Below are 22,271 nucleotides of genomic sequence, written 5' to 3'. Positions count from 1 at the left end.
GTAGAGGTTGACTCTGGTATAGTCTGCATGATAGATCTTGGAGATAGGGTGACTTAGTGTCATGTCTTTCTAGGTAAGTTCTTTCTAGTCACTTGTTTTAAAGAGCCTTATCAGTATGCTCCAATGATAATTACTTACCAAGACGATTGAGAAGGATGTATTCCTATAATATTGTATACTGTTGAATGAAAACAGGATATTGAATTAAATAGTTATTCAAACTGGGGAGATACAGCTTCAGAATTGATCTCTTTTGTTTTCTGAAATAAATCCCTTTGAGGAGTAGAGTCAGAGGGGATTTTGGAAAAAATACACTTGGGTGCTGTAACTGTTTGTCCCTATCTACTACCCAATCATGGGTGTGATCTGCATTTTTAGACACCTGAAATCCTGTTTCTAATGCTGTTAGATTTTCCTTTTCAGAGTAAGAGGGACCATCTACTCATGAACGTCAAATGGTACTACCGTCAGTCTGAAGTTCCAGATTCTGTGTATCAGCATTTGGTTCAGGATCGACATAATGAAAATGGTAAGTATGTCCTTCTGGTTTGCTTCTTATAAATCTTAGGTTTGAGTAAAGTTCTTTCTAAAAATCTTTAATAGTCACTATGTAAATTTTCTCTAAAAAAGAACTTTTTTTTTTAAATAAATAAGAACATTGCTGGAATGCCCCTAAATCCTAGCTCTTTCATTATTTTTTACTTTTCTTAAACTTCTGAACATGTGCCCATAGTATCTTCCTCTTAAACTTGGACTAAAGATAATTCTTCTTTGGAAATATCAGTAATTTCATTCTTTAAATTCCCCTTTTTCACCTCCTAGTCAACAAGTAAGTACTATTTTAAAATCCTATAGGATTGTCTTCCCCCACCTCCCACCCTCCCAATTTGTGTTATTGAGGTTCCCTGTATTTTCAGGGAAGTGAATTTCAGTTTTCAAAGCAAAGTTTTCAGAATTATTTTTCAGAATTCAGTGTGATACCTGACTTTGAGAACAATAGGAAGGAAGATAGTTCTGGGCAACTGATTTTTTTTTTCTTTTCCCGCAAACATTGCAGTAACTTTATTGGCACAGAAGATACATACATAAAATGTATGTTACATTTGTATAGGTGTATAATAGTGCTTTTAAAAATTGATTCTCAAGAAACGCGAGGCCTCATGCTGTATGATTGACATTAGTTACCCATGAATCCTGTGAGGCAGGCTTGTCCCTGTAGTTCCACATGAGAAAGCTGAGTTCAGAGGTGCTATGGGAGTTGCCCAGGATATACATCTTTTCAGTGGTGGTGCTGGTGTGGAAGCAGGCTCTGTCTGACCATGATGTCTGGTCTCTTCTGCTCTTGCATTGATTGTCTTTGCTGATAGTCTTTGAGTCCACAAACCAGTGATCAAAATGATTTTGAAGAATAATGTTGTTTTTGGTAACCTACTCATTCCATGCCCCACCCCCATCTTTGAAATAATAAAAACTCTGTTAACGCAGTTAGATCATTACTCTTTATTAAAAGATAATGACTTAACTCATTCTTTTTTTTTTTTGCTGAGGGAGGGGGTACTGGAGATTGAGCCCAGGCTTGCTTTATTGTGAGCACCATCTCCAGGCCTTTTTATGTTTTGTTTTGAGACAGTCTCCCTAAGTTTGAGGCCCAGGCTGGCCTCAAACTTGAAATTGTCCTGCCTCAGCCTCCCGAGTCACTGGGATTATAGGTGTGCATCACTGTGCCCATCTTGGTCATTCTTGTCAACTGAATCATTGTATGGCTTTATTCCATTCAGGAATATTTGAGGGTGAGAGGGAAGGACAGGATCACTAAATATTTAAGTATTCACAAATTGCTAGGATGTGTTAGTTGTTTGTTTCTGTTTCTTTCTTTAGGTTTTTACTTATTAAATTAATTCAATTAATTCATTTCGGCAATTCAGGGACTTAGTAAAGGGTATAACACACAGCCAACAAGATAATTTGTCAATTGTCTCAAATTGTATACTTTGTTTTTTTTGTGTATTATTCTCTGCACTGTTTTGCACACTTAAGACGTTGACCAGACCTGGCTATTTATTGGGCTTTCTTCAGTGGGAGGTGAATCTGAAAAAAATGTTGTACAAAAACTTTCTATCTCTTTTGGGGAAAATTGGCTTTAATATCCTCTTAGGTAATTAATTATTATTACTATATATTTTTTTGGACAGATTCTGGAAGAGAACTTGTCATTACAGACCCAGTTATCAAGAACCGAGAGCTCTTCATTTCTGATTATGTTGACACATACCATGCTGCTGCCCTTAGGTAAGTACTGGAGGTCTCTCATTATCTCTTTGATGACCATTATTATTAGTCAGACAACTCTTAGTAAATGGTCTCAGTAAGCTAACACTTTAAGTAATTGAGATTTCAGAGGTTGCCAGTGACTTCATTAATCTGACTTACCTCCCTCTATATTTTTGTTCTAATTTATTTTTTTATACCCTTGCTCTTTTATTGTATCTTTAGCTCCTTGAAGTTGAATATTCTGATATTATTTGATATTGAAGGTAAAATGTTCTGATGGTCTGAAGTTTACCTTCTAATGATTGAATCCCTACCACTATAAAAAATGAAAAAAATGAGTGAAGCAAATATGGCAGTATACTAATTAATTTTCTCAGCAGAATTTATAGAGATTTTCATTCAGCTATTATTTCCATTTTATGTATATTGGAAAAATTTCCTACCAAAAAGTTTGGTGTAGGGGGTAGGGAAAATATATTGAAGATTTTATTTTGAGACAAAATTTAACATTGCAGCTAGTCTTAATATCTTAGGTAATTTAGCAAAAAAGTGCCCATGATCCTCTTTCTGTATATTTAATATCCTAATCAAGAATACACCCATATGTCTAGTTACATTTTGCATATACGTGGCAGACTTTGGACTTCTTTGATAGCATAAGAAGTACAACTACTAATATTCTTAAAGTCCCTTCCTTGCTGAAAATAATAATAGTGCAGTAAAAGAACTATTTTCTTTGTTAAGGAATATGATTTTTAAAAAACTCACTGGGATTTGCCAGCTTTTAGCTTCACTACAAGTGGGGTGATTTCTGTTTTACAGTGCTCTCAAGGTATTCAGTAAAACATCTAAAATCTCTTGTGCACAGCTACACAGTTAAGGCCATTTACTTCAAGGCAAATTAGGGCAGATTCTGGCAAACTTTTGGGACCAGATATATTTCACATGTCTCAGCTATTCAGCTCAGCTATTCTAGCACAAAAGCTATAAGCAATATCCGCATAAATGAGGTGGCTATATTCCAATAAAACTTTATTTATGGACACTAAAATTTGAGTTTCATTTAATTTTTCACATCAGGAAATACCATGTTTCTTTGATTTCTTTTTTCAGCCATTTAGAAATGTGAAAACTATTCTTTCAGACCATATGAAAACAGGTGGTAGGCCAGACTTTGCTTGCTGGCCAGCAGTTTGCTGACCCTTGTGATAGAGGAAGAAGTAGTTGTAGTTAGATTTGACTTCTAACAGGACTTTAGATTAATATATTTAGAGAATTCCTGTGGTGGTTTATGAACTTTTTCTAAATGCGTACAAGCTTTTTTATTTCTTTGGGAGGTAGCTTTCCATTCTTAAGCCTGTTTGCTGAACAAAGCAAGTTAATAGAAGGTTGGGTTGATTGATGGAACAGTTAAGATTGTTAGCAAAGATAGGTAACAAAGCTCTTATCTGGCCCTCCCCTCCCCTCCCCTCTTCACTCCTCCCCTCCCTTCCCAACATAAATGATAAGGGTTTAGATATGTAACTCTTACTATTCAACCTATTTTGACATAATTGCATAAAATGGATACATATGAGTATTTATCAATGCTGGTCAGATTTGTAGAGTAATATTCATTTCATTGTAGCATTTTTTAGAAGAGCCATTTATCTCATCTAATTCCAGCTGGATCCAGATAAATTTATTCTAAGTAGGTTTACACTCAGATACCTTCTGAATATCTGTAATGGAAGCACTGTCCTTACATTGGCCCACTGCAGTAGACACTAGAGATTCTTTTTCCTGGGTTTGATTTTCCTCCCCCCTTCCTGTGACACTTTCTTTAAAGTTGTCATGAAAAGTGGTAGCTCTGTTATAAAATTTTCATCTTGTTTTGTTACCTTCAAAAGAAAGCCTCTCTTTGCCACTTCGTCAACTGAATTAAAAAAAAAAATCTTTTTTTTTTTTTTAAGTTATTGATGGACATGATACCTTTATTTAATTTATTTATTTTTATGTGGCGCTGATGGAACCCAGGCCTCACACATGTGTGGCAAGCACTCTAGCACTGAGCCACAACTCCAGCTCCTCAACTGGATTTTTTTTTTCCAGATGAAAAGGTGATAAGGTACTGAACAATCTGGCTAGTAGATTCTTAGTAATACTTGTTGATGCGTGGGCTTGACTGGCATCTGTTCCTCACACGTGGGTTCTTACTGCTGCATGGCAATCCCATCACTTTCTCAGCAGTAGTGTGCTCCCCATGAGAGGAGCTTTGGCAGGCCCTTCACTTCCCCTCCAAGAAAACAGAATGGAATGGCAACGCCCCCAGGAATGTCAGTCATCCCTTTTCTCCTCACCAAGGTTAGATTACTTTAACTTAAACCTGGGTTGGGGGTGATTTGAGTATTAAGATTTAACCTTTTTTTCCCAATTTTGCTTTTCACAGTTTACTCACCAAGATTAGTTCTTTCTTTCTTCATACACATATAAACCAATACTGCCAAAAATAAATAAGTAGTGGAAGGAATGTAATGAGAAAACCACAAGGACAAAGGAAAAGGTTGATAACACTGTGCTGATCACCCTTCTCTTCAAGTGTCAGAGGCTCAGTTCTATGGATTTATTTGGGCTCAGAATAACTCTTGAGGGGCTCTGGCCATTCCATTCACTGGGGAGGTAACAGGTACACCTTTTTCTTTCAAGTTGTTACTAAAACTGGGTTATAAAGGAGGAGTGAAAGCTTTTTCCTTTAGTCATCATCATGAATCAAAAGGAAAACAAAATTCCTTTGTATCCTCTATGTGAATTGTGAGGCTAAAGCTTTTTCTTACCAAAATTAAACTATCCACTTCTTCCAGTGCATTCTTACGTATTCATTTCTAGAAGTGACTGTGGACCTCTGTGGTTGTAGTGATATGTGATGAGGCTGCCTGAGCTGGCCCTCATCTACCTTTGAGCAAAGTTCCTACAGCTGCTTACTTTCATAGTTCATTATACTACACTTACCAGTAGCTACCATTAGTAAAGGTATCATTAAAAAAATATATATATTTTTTTGGAAGTTGTAGATGGACAGAATGCTTTTTTTGTTTTGTTTTGTTTTGTTTTGGTTTTGTTTTTTTTTTTAAAGAGAGAGAGAGAGAATTTTAATATTTATTTTTTAGTTTTCGGCGGACACAACATCTGTTTGTATGTGGTGCTGAGGATCGAACCCCGGTTGCATGCATGCCAGGCGAGCACGCTACCACTTGAGTCACATCCCCAGCCCCAGAATGCTTTTATTTGTTTATTTTTATGTGGTGCTAAGGATCTAATTCAGTGCTTCACACATGCTAGCCAAGCACTTTACCACTGAGCTACAACCTCAGCCACAAAGCTAGTATCTTGAGTAGAATATTTCTTATGTTCTACTTATTCCCAGGTAAGTATTTTTGGCCAATTTTGTGATGTAATGGGGGGAAAAATGCTTGATTGAAATTAGAAGACTTTAGTTTGAATTGTGACTCAGCCACATAGCTTTGTGACCAGTGTAAAGTTTGTTAACCTTTGAATTATCATTTTGATAGACCTGTTTAAGGTGGCATATCTGAGTCACAGCATCCTGAACCAAACACATATCTTCTGATTCAATACTCACTGCATCAAGTGTGTGGAGGTCCCTCACAGAGCAGCTCATACTCAGAAACTCTCTTAGTATTCTCTTTCACAGTACTCTGCTCATTGAATCTGGATTTGTGAAAGTGTAAAAGGAAGAAAATTAAAAGTGAAATTAATTTTGTGCTGAGTTAGTGAAGATGTGAGAACTCAGCATCCACTGATTTTGTTTTTTGGTGACCTGTTGGATGGGTTCATTGAGTTTTCAGATTACTTTAGGTATGTCTCCAGATGATGTCATCTGGAGATTCTCCGAAAATGGACAGACACACCTCAAAACTTGCAGTTTGTTTGCTATGTCACTAATTTCCCCCTGTGGATAATGTTTTGTTGGTGATCCAGGGATCTGAGGCAGTTGCTTTGCAGTGGGACTAAAACTTTTTTTAGCCTCAGGTTTACTATCCGCTTCTTCCAGTGCATTCTTAAGTATTGGTTGTGCGGACAGACAGTACAGGAGATCAGCAGTGGCTTGTGGGTGGCAGGCTGCTTTCCAGCTTTCTGATTGATTATGTGCTTCCTACTTCAAGTAGCCAGGAGGAAGAAGTCCTAGGGTAGGTCAGGCTACAAGTAATCACCTTACCTGTGATTCATACAATAGGAAGATGTCTTAGGGTGAGTTTTCTAGAAGCCCAGGGCCAAGACACCCTAAAAAACTATTTTGGGTTTCTAATCTCCTTATTAAATCCTGAATTAATTCATCTCCTATCTTGTTATGGGCAACTAGGAAAAATATATATGTGTGCGTGTGTCCCAAATACATATAAATATATATAAATACCTTATCTATATTAAACCTACGTTTATCATAATATTATAAATATCTTATCTATATTAAACCCACATTTATCATAATATTACATATTATGCATTATATGTGATTTTTTTTTTTTTTTTTTTTTTTTTGGGTAACAGGGATTGAACTCGGGGAGCACTCAACCACTGGGCCACATCTCCAGCCCTGTTTTGTAGTTTTATTTAGAGACAGGGTCTTACTAAGTTGTTTAGTGCCTTGCAGTTGCTGAGGCTGGCTTTGAACTCTCAATTCTCCTGTCTCAGCATCCCAAGCCACTGGGATTACAGGCGTGTGCCACCACACCCTATTTATGCGAAATAATTTTCACTACATTTTCATTGTGTTGTCTTCACATGCTTAGTGCTTCACTGTTACCACATTCTGTCAGTTCATTATTTAACCACCTTATTGTCCTACTGGCCAATTGAGGGTTATCTGTCAGGTGCTGGAAACATGAAAAAGATACTCTGTATGTCCTTGGATACTTCAGAGTCATTAAAAAAATTATTTGGAGCTACTTTTTGACACACACAAAAAAAGGTACAAGTACTGACTTTTTCATGTATTCTCTCTTAACCTCTCACAGTGGGAGCATCTTCTTTTAATTATGGTGCAATGATGAGAACCAGGGAACTGACCTTAATGCAACCCATTGAACTAAGGATTTTCTTTTAATTTCAACAGTATGCTTTTTGTTGTTGTTCTTGTCTTAGGGTCATATTTGGCATCCCACATTGCTCTGCATTCTGTAATGATTCCCTAGTTCATTCTTGTCTGTCATCATATCTACCACGCGGCCTGCGCAATGATTTCATTAATGAGGTTCTAGGCATAAAGTTAGTTAGAAGAGACCGAAATAAAACACACAGACTCAGTTACCTTATTTCTATTGCTAGGTCCGAGATGGCTCCCTTCTCTGGTTCACTCCTTTAACCGCCCAGCAGGGCAGCAGGGATTACTCAGGGCTAGCAGGAGAGAGTGAGCGTGAACATGCCTGGAGTAGCCTTCTATTGGGGAACAAGAGATTCAGGGGAGAATTCCATCCAATGAAGGTTGAGGGGGGGGCTGCACTCCAAGGTCAGGGTCAGTGATTGGGTCCCCGAGGTCAGTGGTCAGGCACACCCCCACACGGATGGGCTTTCTCATCAGGAAAGGGCCGGGAAAGCTTCGACACAGTCAAAGCACCTCAGACCCTTAACGGGAGTCACCCATTCAAGTGTTAGATGGCTTCCCACAATGATATAATCTTGATTATCTTTTTTTTTTTTTTCCTGTACTGGGGATGAACTCTGGAGTACTTAACCAATGAGCCACATCCCAAGCCCTTTTTTGTATTTTATTTAGAGACAGGGTCTCACTGAGTTGCTTAGGGCCCCACCAAATTGCTGAGGTTGGCTTTTAACTTTTGATACTCTTGCCTCCCAAGTCACTGGGATTACAGATTTGTGTTGCCATACCTGGCCAACCTTGATTCTTTTTAAGTAAAGAGTATGGGGGGCTGGGGATGTGGCTCAAGCGGTAGTGCGCTCACCTGCCATGCGTGCGACCCGGGTTCGATCCTCAGCACCACATACCAACAAAGATGTTGTGTCCGCCGAGAACTAAAGAATAAATATTTAAAAAAAAAAAAAAAAAAAAAGAGTATGGATTAATTATTTTGCCACACATTCCTCAGTTTAAGACAAATTGGTGTTTTCACACAATTGCATTGAAGATAACACATGTTTGGCAAGAATACCACAGAAATAGTGTGTCTGAGCTGGGGATGTGGCTCAGTGGGTCAAATCCCTGGAACCAAAAAAGAAAAAGGGGCCTGGCTCCCAGTAGCCCTCCTTCTTTCAAAGATAGCATGCATCACTTCCCTGGTCCCTAGTGCTGTCTTAGGGACCAGGGCTTTCACACAAGGGCCTTTGGGGTTCAGACTATGTAGCAGGAGCTGAGTAATTTACTCCCTGGTTTATCTTTTCTGCATTTTCTTTTCACAGATGTGCAAATACATTTTCTTAGGATCCCCTCTCTCATGAAGGGCAAAATGCTGTTGAAATCCTTTGTCCTTTGCATTGTTCACTTTGACAGTATGTTTTGGGAATTGCTCATATCAGTTTGTAGAGATCGCACTCATTCTAACATGTACAGTACTCCTTACATGAGATGGATTTCTGATGGTTTATTTCTTTGTTTTCCTGTGTATAGGTATTTAGGTAGTTTGTAAATTTTGCCGTCGTAAGTGATGCTTCAGTGAATATTCTGTGCAAACATATTTTCTTATTGACTGTGCATATCTTCAGGGTAAATTTTATAGTAGTGGGATTGCTGTGTGGAATGGTTTATGTATATGTGGTTTGTTAACTATTACCAAATTTCTCACCAGAAGGTATGTACCAATTTGCATTTCCTCTGATGATGTACAAAACTGCTTGTTTTCTCAACATTCATTTTATTTAAAAAAATTTTACACCAGATCTAGTCACATGATTATTACAATCTAGTCACATGATTGTAATCCTAATGACTTAGGAGGCTGAAGGAGGAGGATCACAAGTTCAAAGACCAGCCTCAGCATGGTAGTGAGGCCCTATGCAACTTAGGGTCTCAAATTTTAAAAAAAGCGGGGTGGGGGGGGGCTGGCGGCTGGCGACGTGGCTTAATGGTTAAGCACCTCTTGGTTCAACCCCAAGTACCAATGAATAAATAAAAATAATTAGTATGTGTGTGTATATTTGAATAAACACTTATATACACTACTGTCTGTCAGGTTAGAAGTGTAATGGTAGTTTTGTAGTTTTGTTTTACTTTATTTCACAGTGATTTTGAATGTGATCAGAATATGATCAGTCTTTTCTGTTAGGTTTTTGTCTTTCATTTTTAAAAAGTTCTTTATATGTCTGGTGTATGTTATATATATGACACATTTTCTTCAACCAGCGCCAGTTTTCTTTTGATTTTGCTTAGGTTTTCTTTTTAAATGAATAACACTTTTATTTAATCAGATGAATCAGTCTTTTCTTTTATGAATGCTTCTGGAATTTAAGCCATATTTAAAAAGTTTTTTCCTATAACATATTTAAGGAAGAATTGTACTCAGTTGTCCCAGCACCATTAGTCAAGTTTATTTTTAATTTTTTTCCCATACTGGGAATTGAACCCAGACATACCCTGCCACTGAGCCACATCCTCAGCCTTTTTAATTTTTTATTTTGCAACAGGGTTTCACTCAGTTGCTTAGAGCCTCTGTAAGTTTCTGAGGCTGGCCTCGCACCTGCAATAACTCCTGCCTCAGCCTCTGAAGTCATTGGGATTATAGACGTGTGCCACCACATCCACTTATTTGTCTTTAGCCTAATAGATTGAAATATCAGCTGTGTCTGAATTATTTTCCATATGTAATCTGGATTTTCTTTTCTTTGTTTTTTCTTTTTTGTTTTATTATTCCATTGTCTATTTATATGCTTGCACTATATTCCTTTAACTAAAGAAGCCTTATAGTATGATTTAATATCTGATATAGTTAGTTCCCCTGTTGTTTAGTTATTTGTTTTTCCATGTGATCCTTAGTGTTATTGCAGTCCATAATAGTGTGTTAGCATTAGTGGTGGGATTGTATGCAGTTTATTAATGAGTTTATGGAGAGGTGCAGTGTTTGGTTTTCCTGTTTAAGAGCAAATTGTGTTTTTCCGTAAGTCCTGCTGACTTTTGTGCCTTCTAGGAATGTCTGAAAATTTTCTTCATATAGATATTACACATTTTGATTACTTTCTTCCTAAGCACTTAATCTCAGACATACATTAATATATTAATCCTTAATAATAGACAATGTACATTCTTTTTTCTGCAGTACAATAGAGAAAATATCTGGTAATAATGCAATAAGCCTATAGTTTATTTACTATGAGCAAGACTGTTTCACCTGGAAATTTTTCAGTAGCTCCTGGGTGTAAGAGGAAATACAAGTTGAAATTAAGGAAGTTAAAAAACTTAGTGTTGTATTTCAGATTCTCAGTATTCATTTACAGTGGTGATCAGAGGGAAATTATTTACATCAAAAACACATTAAAAAATTGAAAATAATTTTAAATGAATGAAATTCCAAGATTAAATTATAAAAACAACAATGGAGTCAAAACAATGCAGTGTTTTTTTGCTGAATGTGTGTAAAGCAGATGCGTAAGTCAATTATATTTGAAAAGTGAGAAGACAGAAGGGACCTAAGTGAAAGATTTCTACACTTTACTAGAACTGATAAGAATGGATACTAGTGGATGTTACAAGTTATGTGTATATATTGTTACACTTAGAGCAAGCTTTAGGAAAACTATGCCAAGTATGTGATCAAAAACAGTAAATATAAATCAAGATGGGATTCTGAAAAAAGTACCCCACAGGAGGATTACAAGGAAGAATGCAAAACTGAGGAAGTAAAATTTTTAAAAATTTCTGTACCTGTTTCTAATCCCAGTGGCTCAGGATATCTAGACAAGATAGTGATTTCCTCAGTATTTTTCCTTATTTGTTTTCATGGTCAGGTAAGAGTACAGAAATAACTCTACCATGAGCATTCTGTGTATGCTGGCATGTTCTTCACAAGTTTTTTGGGGGTTTGCCTGTGAAAACTCTTAGTTATTGGTGGCTTGTGGGAATGAATATCTAGGTCATTGTTCCCATTTGCATTGCCTCCTTACATGGTAAAATTATCTTCGTGTCCTTCATTGTCACATGGCCCGCTCTGCCTGCCAGAGGACTCCTCCAATAGCACAGTACCTAGGGCACCTTCTGTACTGGTGAATGTCAGGGTACTGGGATGAAGGGCTTCCCTGTCTTTAGTTATGTTGCTGTTGACAGTGAAGCATTGCTTTAGGTGGGGAGAAGGCAGAACCTTATAAGCTCTGGGACAGATGTTTCAGCAAGGTGGGGGGGGCAGTTTTCTTTTAACAGTCCCACCGTATCCATTCCATGAAACAACATTTAAGTTATATCCTGCTTTTGATAGAGAAGAGGACTCAGGAGTGAAAAACAAAATGCAAAGTTTAAAATGGTACCTATACTACATGCACACCTATGCACGTATTTCTAAATGTTTGCATTGCTCTCCAGAAAAGGTGATATGAAGCAGGCACTTTACCACTGAGTTACTTCCCAACCCACCATTTGTTTTTATTTTCATGTGGATGGACATTTGAGTTCTTTTTCAGGTACTGTGTATAAAGCTGTTCTAAATAACAGCAGTAAGAGAAAAGTACAATAAGGGGAATAAAGATAAAAGGAGAAATTAAAGGGGAAATGGCATTAGAGGTAATTAATCAAATCCTGTTTTTAAAAATTCTAATGTCTCATTTAAAAATACATATATGAACAACTGGAATTTTTTCAAAGAAAGCATATTGGTTCAGTGTCACAGACTCTGAATATCCTATGCCATAAGAATATATCTTAGGGAAGAAATCATATGATTTTCTCCAAAGCTAGGATTTTGATATGATTAAAGCTAGTATCATAATTAATGGGAACACGTAAGAGATTTCCAGTGAGATCAGAAACTAAATAACAGTGTTTACTCTTTTTATTACTTTCTGTATTGTACCAGAGGTATAGTGCAGTTAGAAGCATAAGAAAGGTAAAGAAGAAGTAAAACTGTGTTTCTTTGCAAATAGCATACTTGGAAAGACTTAAAGAATGAATGGTGAATCTGTGAACCTAGTGTGGCAGCTGAGAAGGAAGAATCACTTAAGCTCGCAAATCTACACCTGCTCGAGCAATATAGCGAGACCCTGTCTCAGAAACAAAACAAAACAAACCAACCAAAAACCAAAACCAAAATCAAAATAAACCTATGTAATATAATAATGAAAGAATTCAGTTGAGTTGCAGGATATAAAACAAACATACAAAGAGCAGAAACTTTCAAGACACAAACAGTAAGCAAATAGAGGACATAATGGTAGAGAAGAACCCCATTGGTTGCAGTTTCATAGCCATTTATCAGATGACATGCTTCAACTCCTAATGTTTGACTTTTCCTAGCTAGTTATTTTGCCCTCCCCAGGAAACATTTGACAATGTCTTGAGACATTTTTGATTGTTAAAATATGTATGTGAGGGGCTAGGGTTGTGGTTCAGTGGTGGAGCGCTTGCCTGCCATGTGTGATTCGATCCTCAACACCACATAAAAATAAAGAAAATAAAGGTATTGTGCCCACCTACAATTAAAAAAAAAATGTATGTGATTATGCTGCTAGGTGAGGGACCCAGGGATGTAGCTAAATGTCCTAATATTAATGGGAGTGCCCCTGACAGTATTAGTCAGCAACACTGAAATTGATAAACTCTGCCCTAAACATGTTTGATTTGTAGTACCTATGCTTAGAATTATATGTTGCTGGGATTCTTATTCGTTTAATTAATTACTCCAGGTGAAAAATCAAAAGAATAATAAAATAAGAATTGTTTTCTTTGATATTGAACAGTGATGGTAATAATAACTTATTCTTCCTAGCATTGTAGTATGTAGAGTTTCATAGACTTTCTTTTTTTGTGGGGGAGTACTGGGGATTGAACTTGGGGCACTTGACCACTGAACCAAATCCCCAGCCCTATTTTGTATTTAATTTAGAGACAGGGTTTCACTGAATTGCTTAGTGCCTTGCCATTGGTGAGGCTGGCCTTGAACTCACCCTCCTCCTGCCTCAGCTTCCAGAGCTGGGGTTACAGGCATGTACCACTGGGCTCATAGACTTTCTCTCTGTGATTGTCTTAGTATTGTTCAAGGTAGGTATAATAGGTGTCATTATCCTGTTTAACCGAGAAAGGACCTTATTTGCCTCCTCTAAGCTTCAGTGTCTAAATCACTTTTGATGGATGGGTAGGTGGTCTCAGGGTGAGCTCACTATTCCAGCTCAGTAACGTTACTTGCTGCTGCTTTTCCAGAAGCTTATGTTAGCTTTATTTAAAAATCAGAGGTTAGGTTCTGGGCCTGGAAAGCTGACATCTGCTTTGTGTATTCTTTGAATTGACTCTTGATATCTACTTACAGTAGGAATGTTATAGTGCTTCCAGTAAAAATTCCTGGGTGACGGAAATGTTGTATAAATCTGTGCTGTTCAGTAGGAGCACCAGCTATGCGTGGCTATTTAAATTTATATTGATTAAGATTAAGTAAAATTTAAAATTCATTTCCTCTAAATTTTATCAAATTCTAAGTGCCTAGTCACCCTGAATTGTTTTCTTCTCTGTAGTTAAAGGAACTTTAATAAGCCAACAATGTCATTATTTAATTTAAAAAATGGAGGTGGTTTGAGCCATTCTTAGCCTCTGTTCATTACTGAGGCTTTGGTCATAATTAAGTCCTTGGGGAAAGGAAGAGTTTTAAAATTTCTTTGTAGGAAATGAAGGTATCCCCTCTGGTATCCCTCTGCCACTTTTTCTCCCTAGCTGTTGAATCCTTTGTTAAGGTGCATATGGAGTGGATTCTAGACTCTGTAGACAGCCTGCTGGGGTTGAGGGTTGGGGTGAGCATGAGGGGTGGGGACAGGATGGGAAATCCTGGAGGCTTGCTTTAGATGTTGTGGTTGTGAAACAGGGTTTTTTGATCCTCTGATTTCCATCTAATTGCATCATAGGCTTTGGCTTCCACTTGACATTAAAGTTACCTTCTGTGACCACCAAGTGAGTTCAAGTTCTTTCAATCATCTGCCTCCTTGGAAACCTTTATATTGTGTGTGTGTGTGTGTGTGTGTGTGTGTGTGTGTGTATGAGAGAGAGAGAGAGAGAGAGAGAGAGAGAGAGAGAGAGAGAGAGAGAGAGAGATGTGTGTCTGTCTGTTAGTGAAAGGCTGGGCCTGCTGCATGGTTTAATGTTTCTAGTATCTTTGTGTTGGGTTCTTGGTACCTAAAACATACTTAAACTATTCTGTCGTATTATAGTTTTTAGCTACAAGGTGGTTTGACTTTTTTTGTCAGTTGAAACTAGAAAGCTTACTGCTGTTTATTGAAATATTTCTGTGGGATAGTGATTTCCAACCTAGAGTCAGTTAACTTTACCTGAACATTTGAGGGGAACTGTTTACATATTAGAGCCCATCTTTATGTAAAAAAGTTCAAATTTATGTTTTAATTTCTAAGTAAGTTTATTTCTTGCATGTTAAAGAAGAAGAAAAATACTGGCCTGAAGCTATATTGCAAAGGAATGTCTGATATGCATTTTAGCTTTAACAGTTTAATATGTAGCATTAAGAAAAGGCCCGTTTTTCCCTATGGTCTTAATCCTCCCCCATTCGTTTCTAATTTGCTTAATATTCCTTTATCACAGTCCTGTCTTCAGTTTATTAATTTTGACTTTATTGCCCAAATGATGAAACAAAAACACCTGAGTTTAAAAGTTGTATATTGAAGAAGTCTTGAAATAAGAAAAATATGGAATTTATAACCTTATTCAACAGGTACCATGAATTTAGTCATTTGCTTTCTTCTCTGTTTCTCCAGTAGTATTTTGATTTGCAAGGCAATTGAGGAGTTGGGCTCGATGGCTTCTCAATCTCAGCCACTTGGGAGGCTGAGGCAGGAGGATTTTGAGTTCAAAGCCAGCTTCAGCTATTTAATGAGGCACCAAGCAACTCAGTGAGACCCTGTCTCTAAATAAAATACAAAATAGGGCTGGGGATGTGGCGCAGGTTGAGTGTCCCGGAGTTCAATCCCCGGTACCAAAAAAAAAAAAAGAGGGTATTACTAATGTATTTTTTGTTTTTTCCCCCCCAGAGGGAAGTGTAACATCTCCCATTTTTCTGACATATTTGCTGCTAGAGAGTTTAAAGCCCGAGTGGACTCATTTTTCTACATATTAGGCTACAACCCTGAGACAAGGTAAGTGAGTCACTTGTGTCCACTCAGTGAGAACTTTTTTCCTTTTCTCACTTGTGTGTGTGTGTGTGTGTGTGTGTGTGAGAGAGAGAGAGAGGGAGAGAGAGAGAGAGAGAGAGAGAGAGAGAGAGAGAGAGAGAGAGAACATGCATGTGTGTGTTTATACACCTGAATGTAAACTATGTATTTAGTATTTAATGTCTTTGGCACCTAAATCAGCTTGTTGCTTTTTCTTTAGTTTTATTAAGGAAAGGGAAGATGGGAAAATTTGGGTGTTACCTGGGTGGGATTAAAAAATGTAGTTGAGGGCTGGGGCTATGGCTCAGCGGTAACACACTTGCCTGGCATGTGTGTTAACTCATTTGTTTTGTTTGTTGGTAACTCATTTGTTTTGTTCATTCTTGATAATAAAAATCCCAGGAACACTCACTGAAGTAAGTATCTTTGGTGAGACTACTCTTACAAAACAGAAACTTCCTGTTCTCAACTATTTTGTTAAGCTCTATGTAAAAGAATTATGACTTGTTAAATAAAAAGCAATAGGGTCAAAATAATTTCACAAAAAGAATTTTTGGTTTATGTCTGTAATACTCTTCACATAGCATAAGACTGTGTTTATACATGTGCCCTGGAAAAATCATGTGACTATATGATTTATTAAGTTTTTTTTTTTTTTTTAAAGAGCTGGGCTTGATTATGCACCCCGTGAGGCAAGAAGATGGCAAATAAGAGTCTAGCCTGAGCAATTCAGCAAGATCATATCTCAAAATAAATAACAAAGGGTCTGAATGTGTAGCTCAATGTTAGAGCACTTGCCTAGCAAGTAGGAGGCTATGGGTTCAATTCCCAGTACTGGGAATTGGGTTGGGGAAAGGTGGAGGGTTATTAGCAGGTGGTCAAATAATTCATGCTCTGGATACCCAAGACCTGTTTACAAATGTGAAGATTTAGAAAGAAATAAAAGATTTAGCTTGGCTTAAGGAATTTTACTTTATTATCCATTGGATATAATTGCAAAACAAATATTATTTTAGTGAAAACTTTTTCTAGAAGATGTTGAGAAATGATATACAAAATTTAGAGTATTCTTAGGACAGTTACTGAAGAGTTGATTAAAGGGAGCATGTGTCATTGTGATTGCACAAGGTTTCACAGAGCATCATTGGGGCATAGTATACACTGGTTTTCTGTCTCTTCCTCTTTGTCTTAGACAGCAGCTGTGAGAGTAGGAAGATTATGCTCATCTATTTTTGCTTACCTCTTAAGAATACTTATTTTTTTCTTTATAATACAGTGAAGCTTGAGCTTTTTGTTTTCAAAAGAAGGCCACATTCTAATGATTTAAAAAAAAAAACTGGTTGATGGAAATATTTCAGAAGTTTCTTTTTAAATTTTGAAATGTTTTTTTAAATTATTATTATGTGTGTGTGTGTGTGTGTGTGTGTGTTGCTGAGGATTGAACCCAGGGCCTTGTTCATGCAAGGTGAGCACTCTACCAACTGAGCTATAGCCCCAACCCCGAAATGTTTATTTTATATGTGAATTGTCATGTCATTCTGTTGCCCAGGCGAGTTTCTGTATAGAGACAAATGAGTTGGTGCTTGTCATGTTGTTGTCGGTGCAGTTTGTTATTGTTATTATTTTGGTGCTGGAGCCTTTCAATTGAGCTACTTCCCTAGTCCTTTTATTTTTGTTTTGAGACGGGATCTTGCTGAGTTGCTCAGGCAGGTCTCCAACTTGTGATCCCCTTGCTTTAGTTGGTAGGATAAGGGATATGCCACTGTGCCTGACTTGGTCATTATTTTAGTGATTCCATACTTATTTAACTGTGATAAATATGTTGTACAAGTTAAGAGTGCATCAGCAATTAACTAAAATAGTTTTTTTTCTTTTAAATATTCAGCTCTAAAATTCATAACAATCAAATTTATTTTTTTTTTACTAGTTTAAGTTGTACATCTGTTTTGTTTTGTTTTATACTGGGAATTGAGATACTTGACCACTGAGTACATCCCTAGCCCTTTTCCTTGAATGCTTACTAAAAGCACTATGTAACTTTTCTCTGTAAGCTAGAGAGGTACACAGATGTCTCTCTCTCTCTCTTTTTTTTCATTGTGTGTTGCTTGCAGTCTTTCAGGGTGATATTTCTCATCAGGTAGTGTTTATATGGGGTGACACTGAAGAGTGCTGGGGGTCAAACCCAGGGCCTTCTGCATGCTAACCAGGTGCTCTATTACTGGGCTGTATTTCTATCCCTCAATTTTGAAAATGTGGATTAAGTATGCAGTAGAAGCATATTGTTTGTCTCTGTATACAAAAAAAGAACATAATGATGCACTTTTATAAGGTCTGCATCCTGAATCATAATATTTTGAAATTTGTAGTTGCTGTTTGTTCAGTTCTACACTTGTATTCTCTACATTGCGCTTGTGCTATGTATATTTTAAGTGCTTGAGAGATGTTACATTCAGCAAATATTTGAATGTTTACTTACAAATAAAGTTTGAGGCACATCAAACTTCTCACAGTTCAAGAGTCAAGGCCCTTATAGAAATTTGGTACAGTGCTGGCATGGTTGGTGCATGTCTTTAATCTGGACAGTTGGGACTCTGCGGTTGGAAGATTGCAAGTTCAAGGCCACTCCCAGGAACCTAGCAAGAATACACACCCTGGGCATTCTAAGAATCGGGCTGTACATAAATCAGATGGAGGAAATGCAGAAAGTCTTTTCATACTTTGTTAAGTCACACACACTCTTGTGATCTTTTGAACAGCTGTCGATAAATGTGTGTGTATTCTTGTAGGAATTGCCTGCTTCTGACTTGGTTTCAAGTTTGTGAGGGATGAAGCTGTGTGATGAACTGGTTTCTGATGCAGTTTCCTCCTCACTTTAATGAGTGGGACTAGGGTTGCAGTCCTGGCTACATAGTGCTATGTGCCAGTCCTTGACACCCTGTGCCATTTAGGTAAGTGGAAGTTCATGTGGAAAGGAAATGTCAAGGTGTGTGTGTATATGTATGTATGTATGTATTTATTTTACTGTGGAATGCTCCTCTGAGATGGCACATGTGTTAATAAGACCACTGGAAGTTGAGGGCTAAGAATTCTGTGACTGTGAAGTGATGACTGCTACCTTCCCTTTTAATAATGCAGGAGTTTAACACTAAGTGAGCAGTTGAAACTGAACTTTAAGATGGAATTATTTCTCAGAACAAACTTTCAGATACTAGTTAAAAGTTAATGTATGTATTTTTCTGTAATTTAGTATATTAGCACTAAAATTTTGAATTTTTTTCACATTCATTTTCATAGATCCTTTTAAAATCTCAAGAGTTCAGTTCCCCTTTTATTTCTCCTCTAATCTGGTCTTTATATTCCTGAATGATGTGTCTTGTCAGGACCTGGTCTTTCTGAACTTTGATCCTGATTGTATTACTACTTAGTTGAACTAATGTCTATAGTGTGATTCAAACCAACCTTTGCTCTGTGATTGTGGTTTATGCCTTTAAAATTTGGGGATAGTGGATTTCTTGATAAGTGGCATAAAATTACTTTAGTATTATTAAGTATAAATTTATATTTCATTTTTACTTTAGAATGCTAATCATTAATATAATAGAGGACCTATGATAATACTTACCCATGATTTCTTCATTCTGAAATCTGAAAGCTCTGAAAATCTAAAACTTTGTATACTAAATATAGCACCCAACTCATTTGGTGACCAAACCTGGCCTGAAATTATTTGAAGCTATTTCTCTTTTTAATTTAGCATACCTCGTGTGAATGTGCACCAATTTTGTGGTAAAAATATAAATATGACAGTATATTGGTTATTGCTTAGACATTCCTGGGGTGTTATATACTGTGTCATATAGTCACATAAAAGTAAAAGTCTAAAAAATTTTGAATTCTGAAAAACCTTTGGTAGACCATTGACTCTCTGGTTGATAATGCTCACAAGGAAGTCTGAGTACCGTGGATTCTCAAGTCTGTCTGGAATATTGATTCTAGAATCCCTTGCAAAATATGCAACATTTGCTAAGTTTCTTCATTGACCATAGTGAAACCTACCTAACAATATTTACTGAGTATATAAACAAGATAATGTGAAATAATATAATTTTTATATTTGGAGTTTTTAATGAAAAATCGGAACCAAAATTGAAAGAAAAATAGGTTTGGAGTTTTTATAGCAAATGATCTTACCTTTGCTAGCACTTTGATTTTGCTGAACTCATCTGTCCTTTTTCCTACCTTCTCATCTCCTCAGGTCTAGTACTCCACCGTGGGCCAGTGCCTTTTTCCTATACTCCTGACAACCCCCCCCTCCCCCCGCACGTGTGTCTTCTATTCCTGGGAAAAGGTCCCTTTATGGTGGACAAGTGATGTTTCCATCAGTTTTTATAGTGTAAATGTTTTTAGTTGTAGAAAGAACCCATCTGTGCAGTGTATTCATCTTACTTAGTTGTTCCCATCCCTTCTGTTCAGAAGCATGCATCCTTCACCTGTTGTTCAGTGGGGTCAATGGGAGGAAGGAGGGATGTGTGGGATTCAGAAGTGGTATAGATGCATCTGGGTTCACATGACTTCTGGGAAGACTCCAGAAATAGGCCACAGACAGAAACACTTGGGGACAGCCTGGATGCATATATGCATGTCCCTGTGGGCAGGCGGATGATGATTAGGAACAACAGTACGGGAATGAGGTCCAGAGTGTAGTCAGCATCAGGAACCAGACATCTAATGTTCCAGAGTATCAGTAGGGGCCTAGGGATGCAGCTCAATGATAGAGCACTTGCTTGGCATTCCCGAGGCCTTGGGTGTGAGATGCATTCTGTGTAAAGTAAGGCTTGGTTAGAGGAAGCATAGCCCCATTTCTAGAATTGGAACTTAAGAATAAAAGGGACACAGTGGTGTATTTGATTCCTGATCACTAACTTTAGGGCTCCTTGAGATTCTCTGAGGAGGACAGCTGTCGTTGTATTCTGAGTTTGGACTGCATGGTAGCTGTGTGTTAGGTGGCTTCAACTTGGGAACCAGAGCACCATGGGCAAAAAGTAGCTAGGCAAGTCACTCATTGCCCAGTGTTTTTGTGCATCAGAGGCCATGAGATACGGATGTGTAGGGCCTGTAAAGGTATTTTTTAGTTTGCTTTAGATATACTTAAATTTTGAATTTGGAATCTTGTATACATAAAGAAGAGTTATGAATAGAATATATCTTTTACCCACTCTCCACTTGTTAACATTTTGTCCTATTTCCTTTTTTCTTATATATTTTTTGTCACTACCTTTTCAACTTCATTACACATTTACTTTATGATATCTTTTCTTGCCATATTCATCTTTGTGTTTGCCATCTTTGCTTCATCACTTTCTATAGTATTTTCCTTTGGTTGTTGTTTGGAGATGGGGTCTTGCTACATTGCCCAGGCTGGCACTGTCTTCTGGTATGAGTGATCCTCCCGTCTCAGCCTCTCAAAAGTAGCTGGGACTACAACATGCACCACTGTGCCCTGCTGACACACTATTATTCTTTCCTGAATGATCTGTGAGTGAGCTTCAGACAGCAGCCTTCTCTTCTCCAAATGCTTCAGTATATATTTCCAAGAAGAAGAATGTTCTTAAAATCAGGAAAGTTAACATTGCTGGAGTACCACATGGTCCATATTCAGACTTTGCAAGTTTTTCCAGTAATGGTCTTCTTAGTAATCCCCCCCTCCCCCGTGATCCTTCCTGCATCACCTTTTCATTGCTGTGTCTCTTTACTGGCCTTTGCCTGTCTTTATTCTCCTGATGTTTCCTTACCTTTCTATATTTTTCATGACATTGGCTTTTCTGAAGAGTAGGAGCCAGTTTTACCAAATGATCTTTAATTTGAGTTTGTTTGATGTTTTCCTCATGATTAGTTTTTTTGCCAAAAAATGGTGGTTTTGATTTTGTGTTTCAAGTGTATTTGTTGAGATACAAAATAAAATTGTTGGGTGGCTCTAAACAGATGAGATATACATTGTTTTTGCCTGAGAAGAGCTCCCCGTCTGTGGTTGGAATTGTGGGAGACAGGATGTGAAGGAGAGGAGGTCTGGAGAGCCACTGGTGACAAGAAAAAGGAGCCTCTGTCTTGGTGGCCTGTAAAGAATACCTGTGAGATGCCTGTGTAAGGAAAGACAGTGAAGAGGATGTTGATGTTAAGTGGCTGTTACTCCTGGGACCCAGTGTAACAGAGGTTCTGATGAAGTGCCTGTGGTGTTTCCTAGGTATCTATTGAGATGGAATATACAATTTTGAAAATGTAATTTGCTTGACTTGCTGTAAAGTAACTTTCTACTGTGCTTTACGTAATCGTTCCCATGGTTTCTCGGAGTAGTGATGAATATATTAAATTATTAGTTTCTGGTGATTTCTCCCAATGAACATTTTCTGTGTGAAAAGGTTTGATAGGGCTTTTTTGTTTTGTTTTATTTTAATGGATCCTTCTGAGAGGAATTCTTTTCTGGTCATATTCATATTACTTGGCTGCCAGATTCTAATTCCTTTACTTTTGTTTTCAGAAAGTAATTTTCTTTAGATTATTCCTTATTAAACCCGCTCTGTAGACATGTTTCACAAACCAACGAGGAGAACCTATTTCATGCATTGGGTCAAAAGGAAAACTTATTTAAGTGTATTTGGCATGACTTGTACTTTACAAGTCATGTTTGGAGCACGGTAAGATTTATT

General features: G+C 37.4%; 1 protein-coding gene across 6 annotated transcripts in view; it reads left to right on the top strand.

The window, feature by feature from the left end:
* Positions 1-22,271, top strand: part of Rere (arginine-glutamic acid dipeptide repeats) — a 407,183-nt gene that overhangs the window by 230,514 nt on the left and 154,398 nt on the right. For 5 of the 6 annotated variants that reach the window (XM_078025199.1, XM_078025196.1, XM_078025197.1 and 2 more), the window contains 3 exons: positions 424-529; positions 2,193-2,289; positions 15,448-15,552. In XM_078025199.1, coding sequence (XP_077881325.1) covers positions 424-529; positions 2,193-2,289; positions 15,448-15,552 — 308 coding nt within the window. The remainder of the gene's footprint in view (positions 1-423; positions 530-2,192; positions 2,290-15,447; positions 15,553-22,271) is intronic. The other variant, XM_078025198.1, reaches the window with a different exon arrangement.

Source organism: Ictidomys tridecemlineatus, chromosome 11 (genome assembly GCF_052094955.1).
Source record: "Ictidomys tridecemlineatus isolate mIctTri1 chromosome 11, mIctTri1.hap1, whole genome shotgun sequence".
Lineage (NCBI taxonomy): Eukaryota > Metazoa > Chordata > Mammalia > Rodentia > Sciuridae > Ictidomys > Ictidomys tridecemlineatus.
The sequence above is the reverse complement of the archived record's forward strand: the minus strand, read 5'-3'. Positions and strand labels throughout refer to the sequence as shown.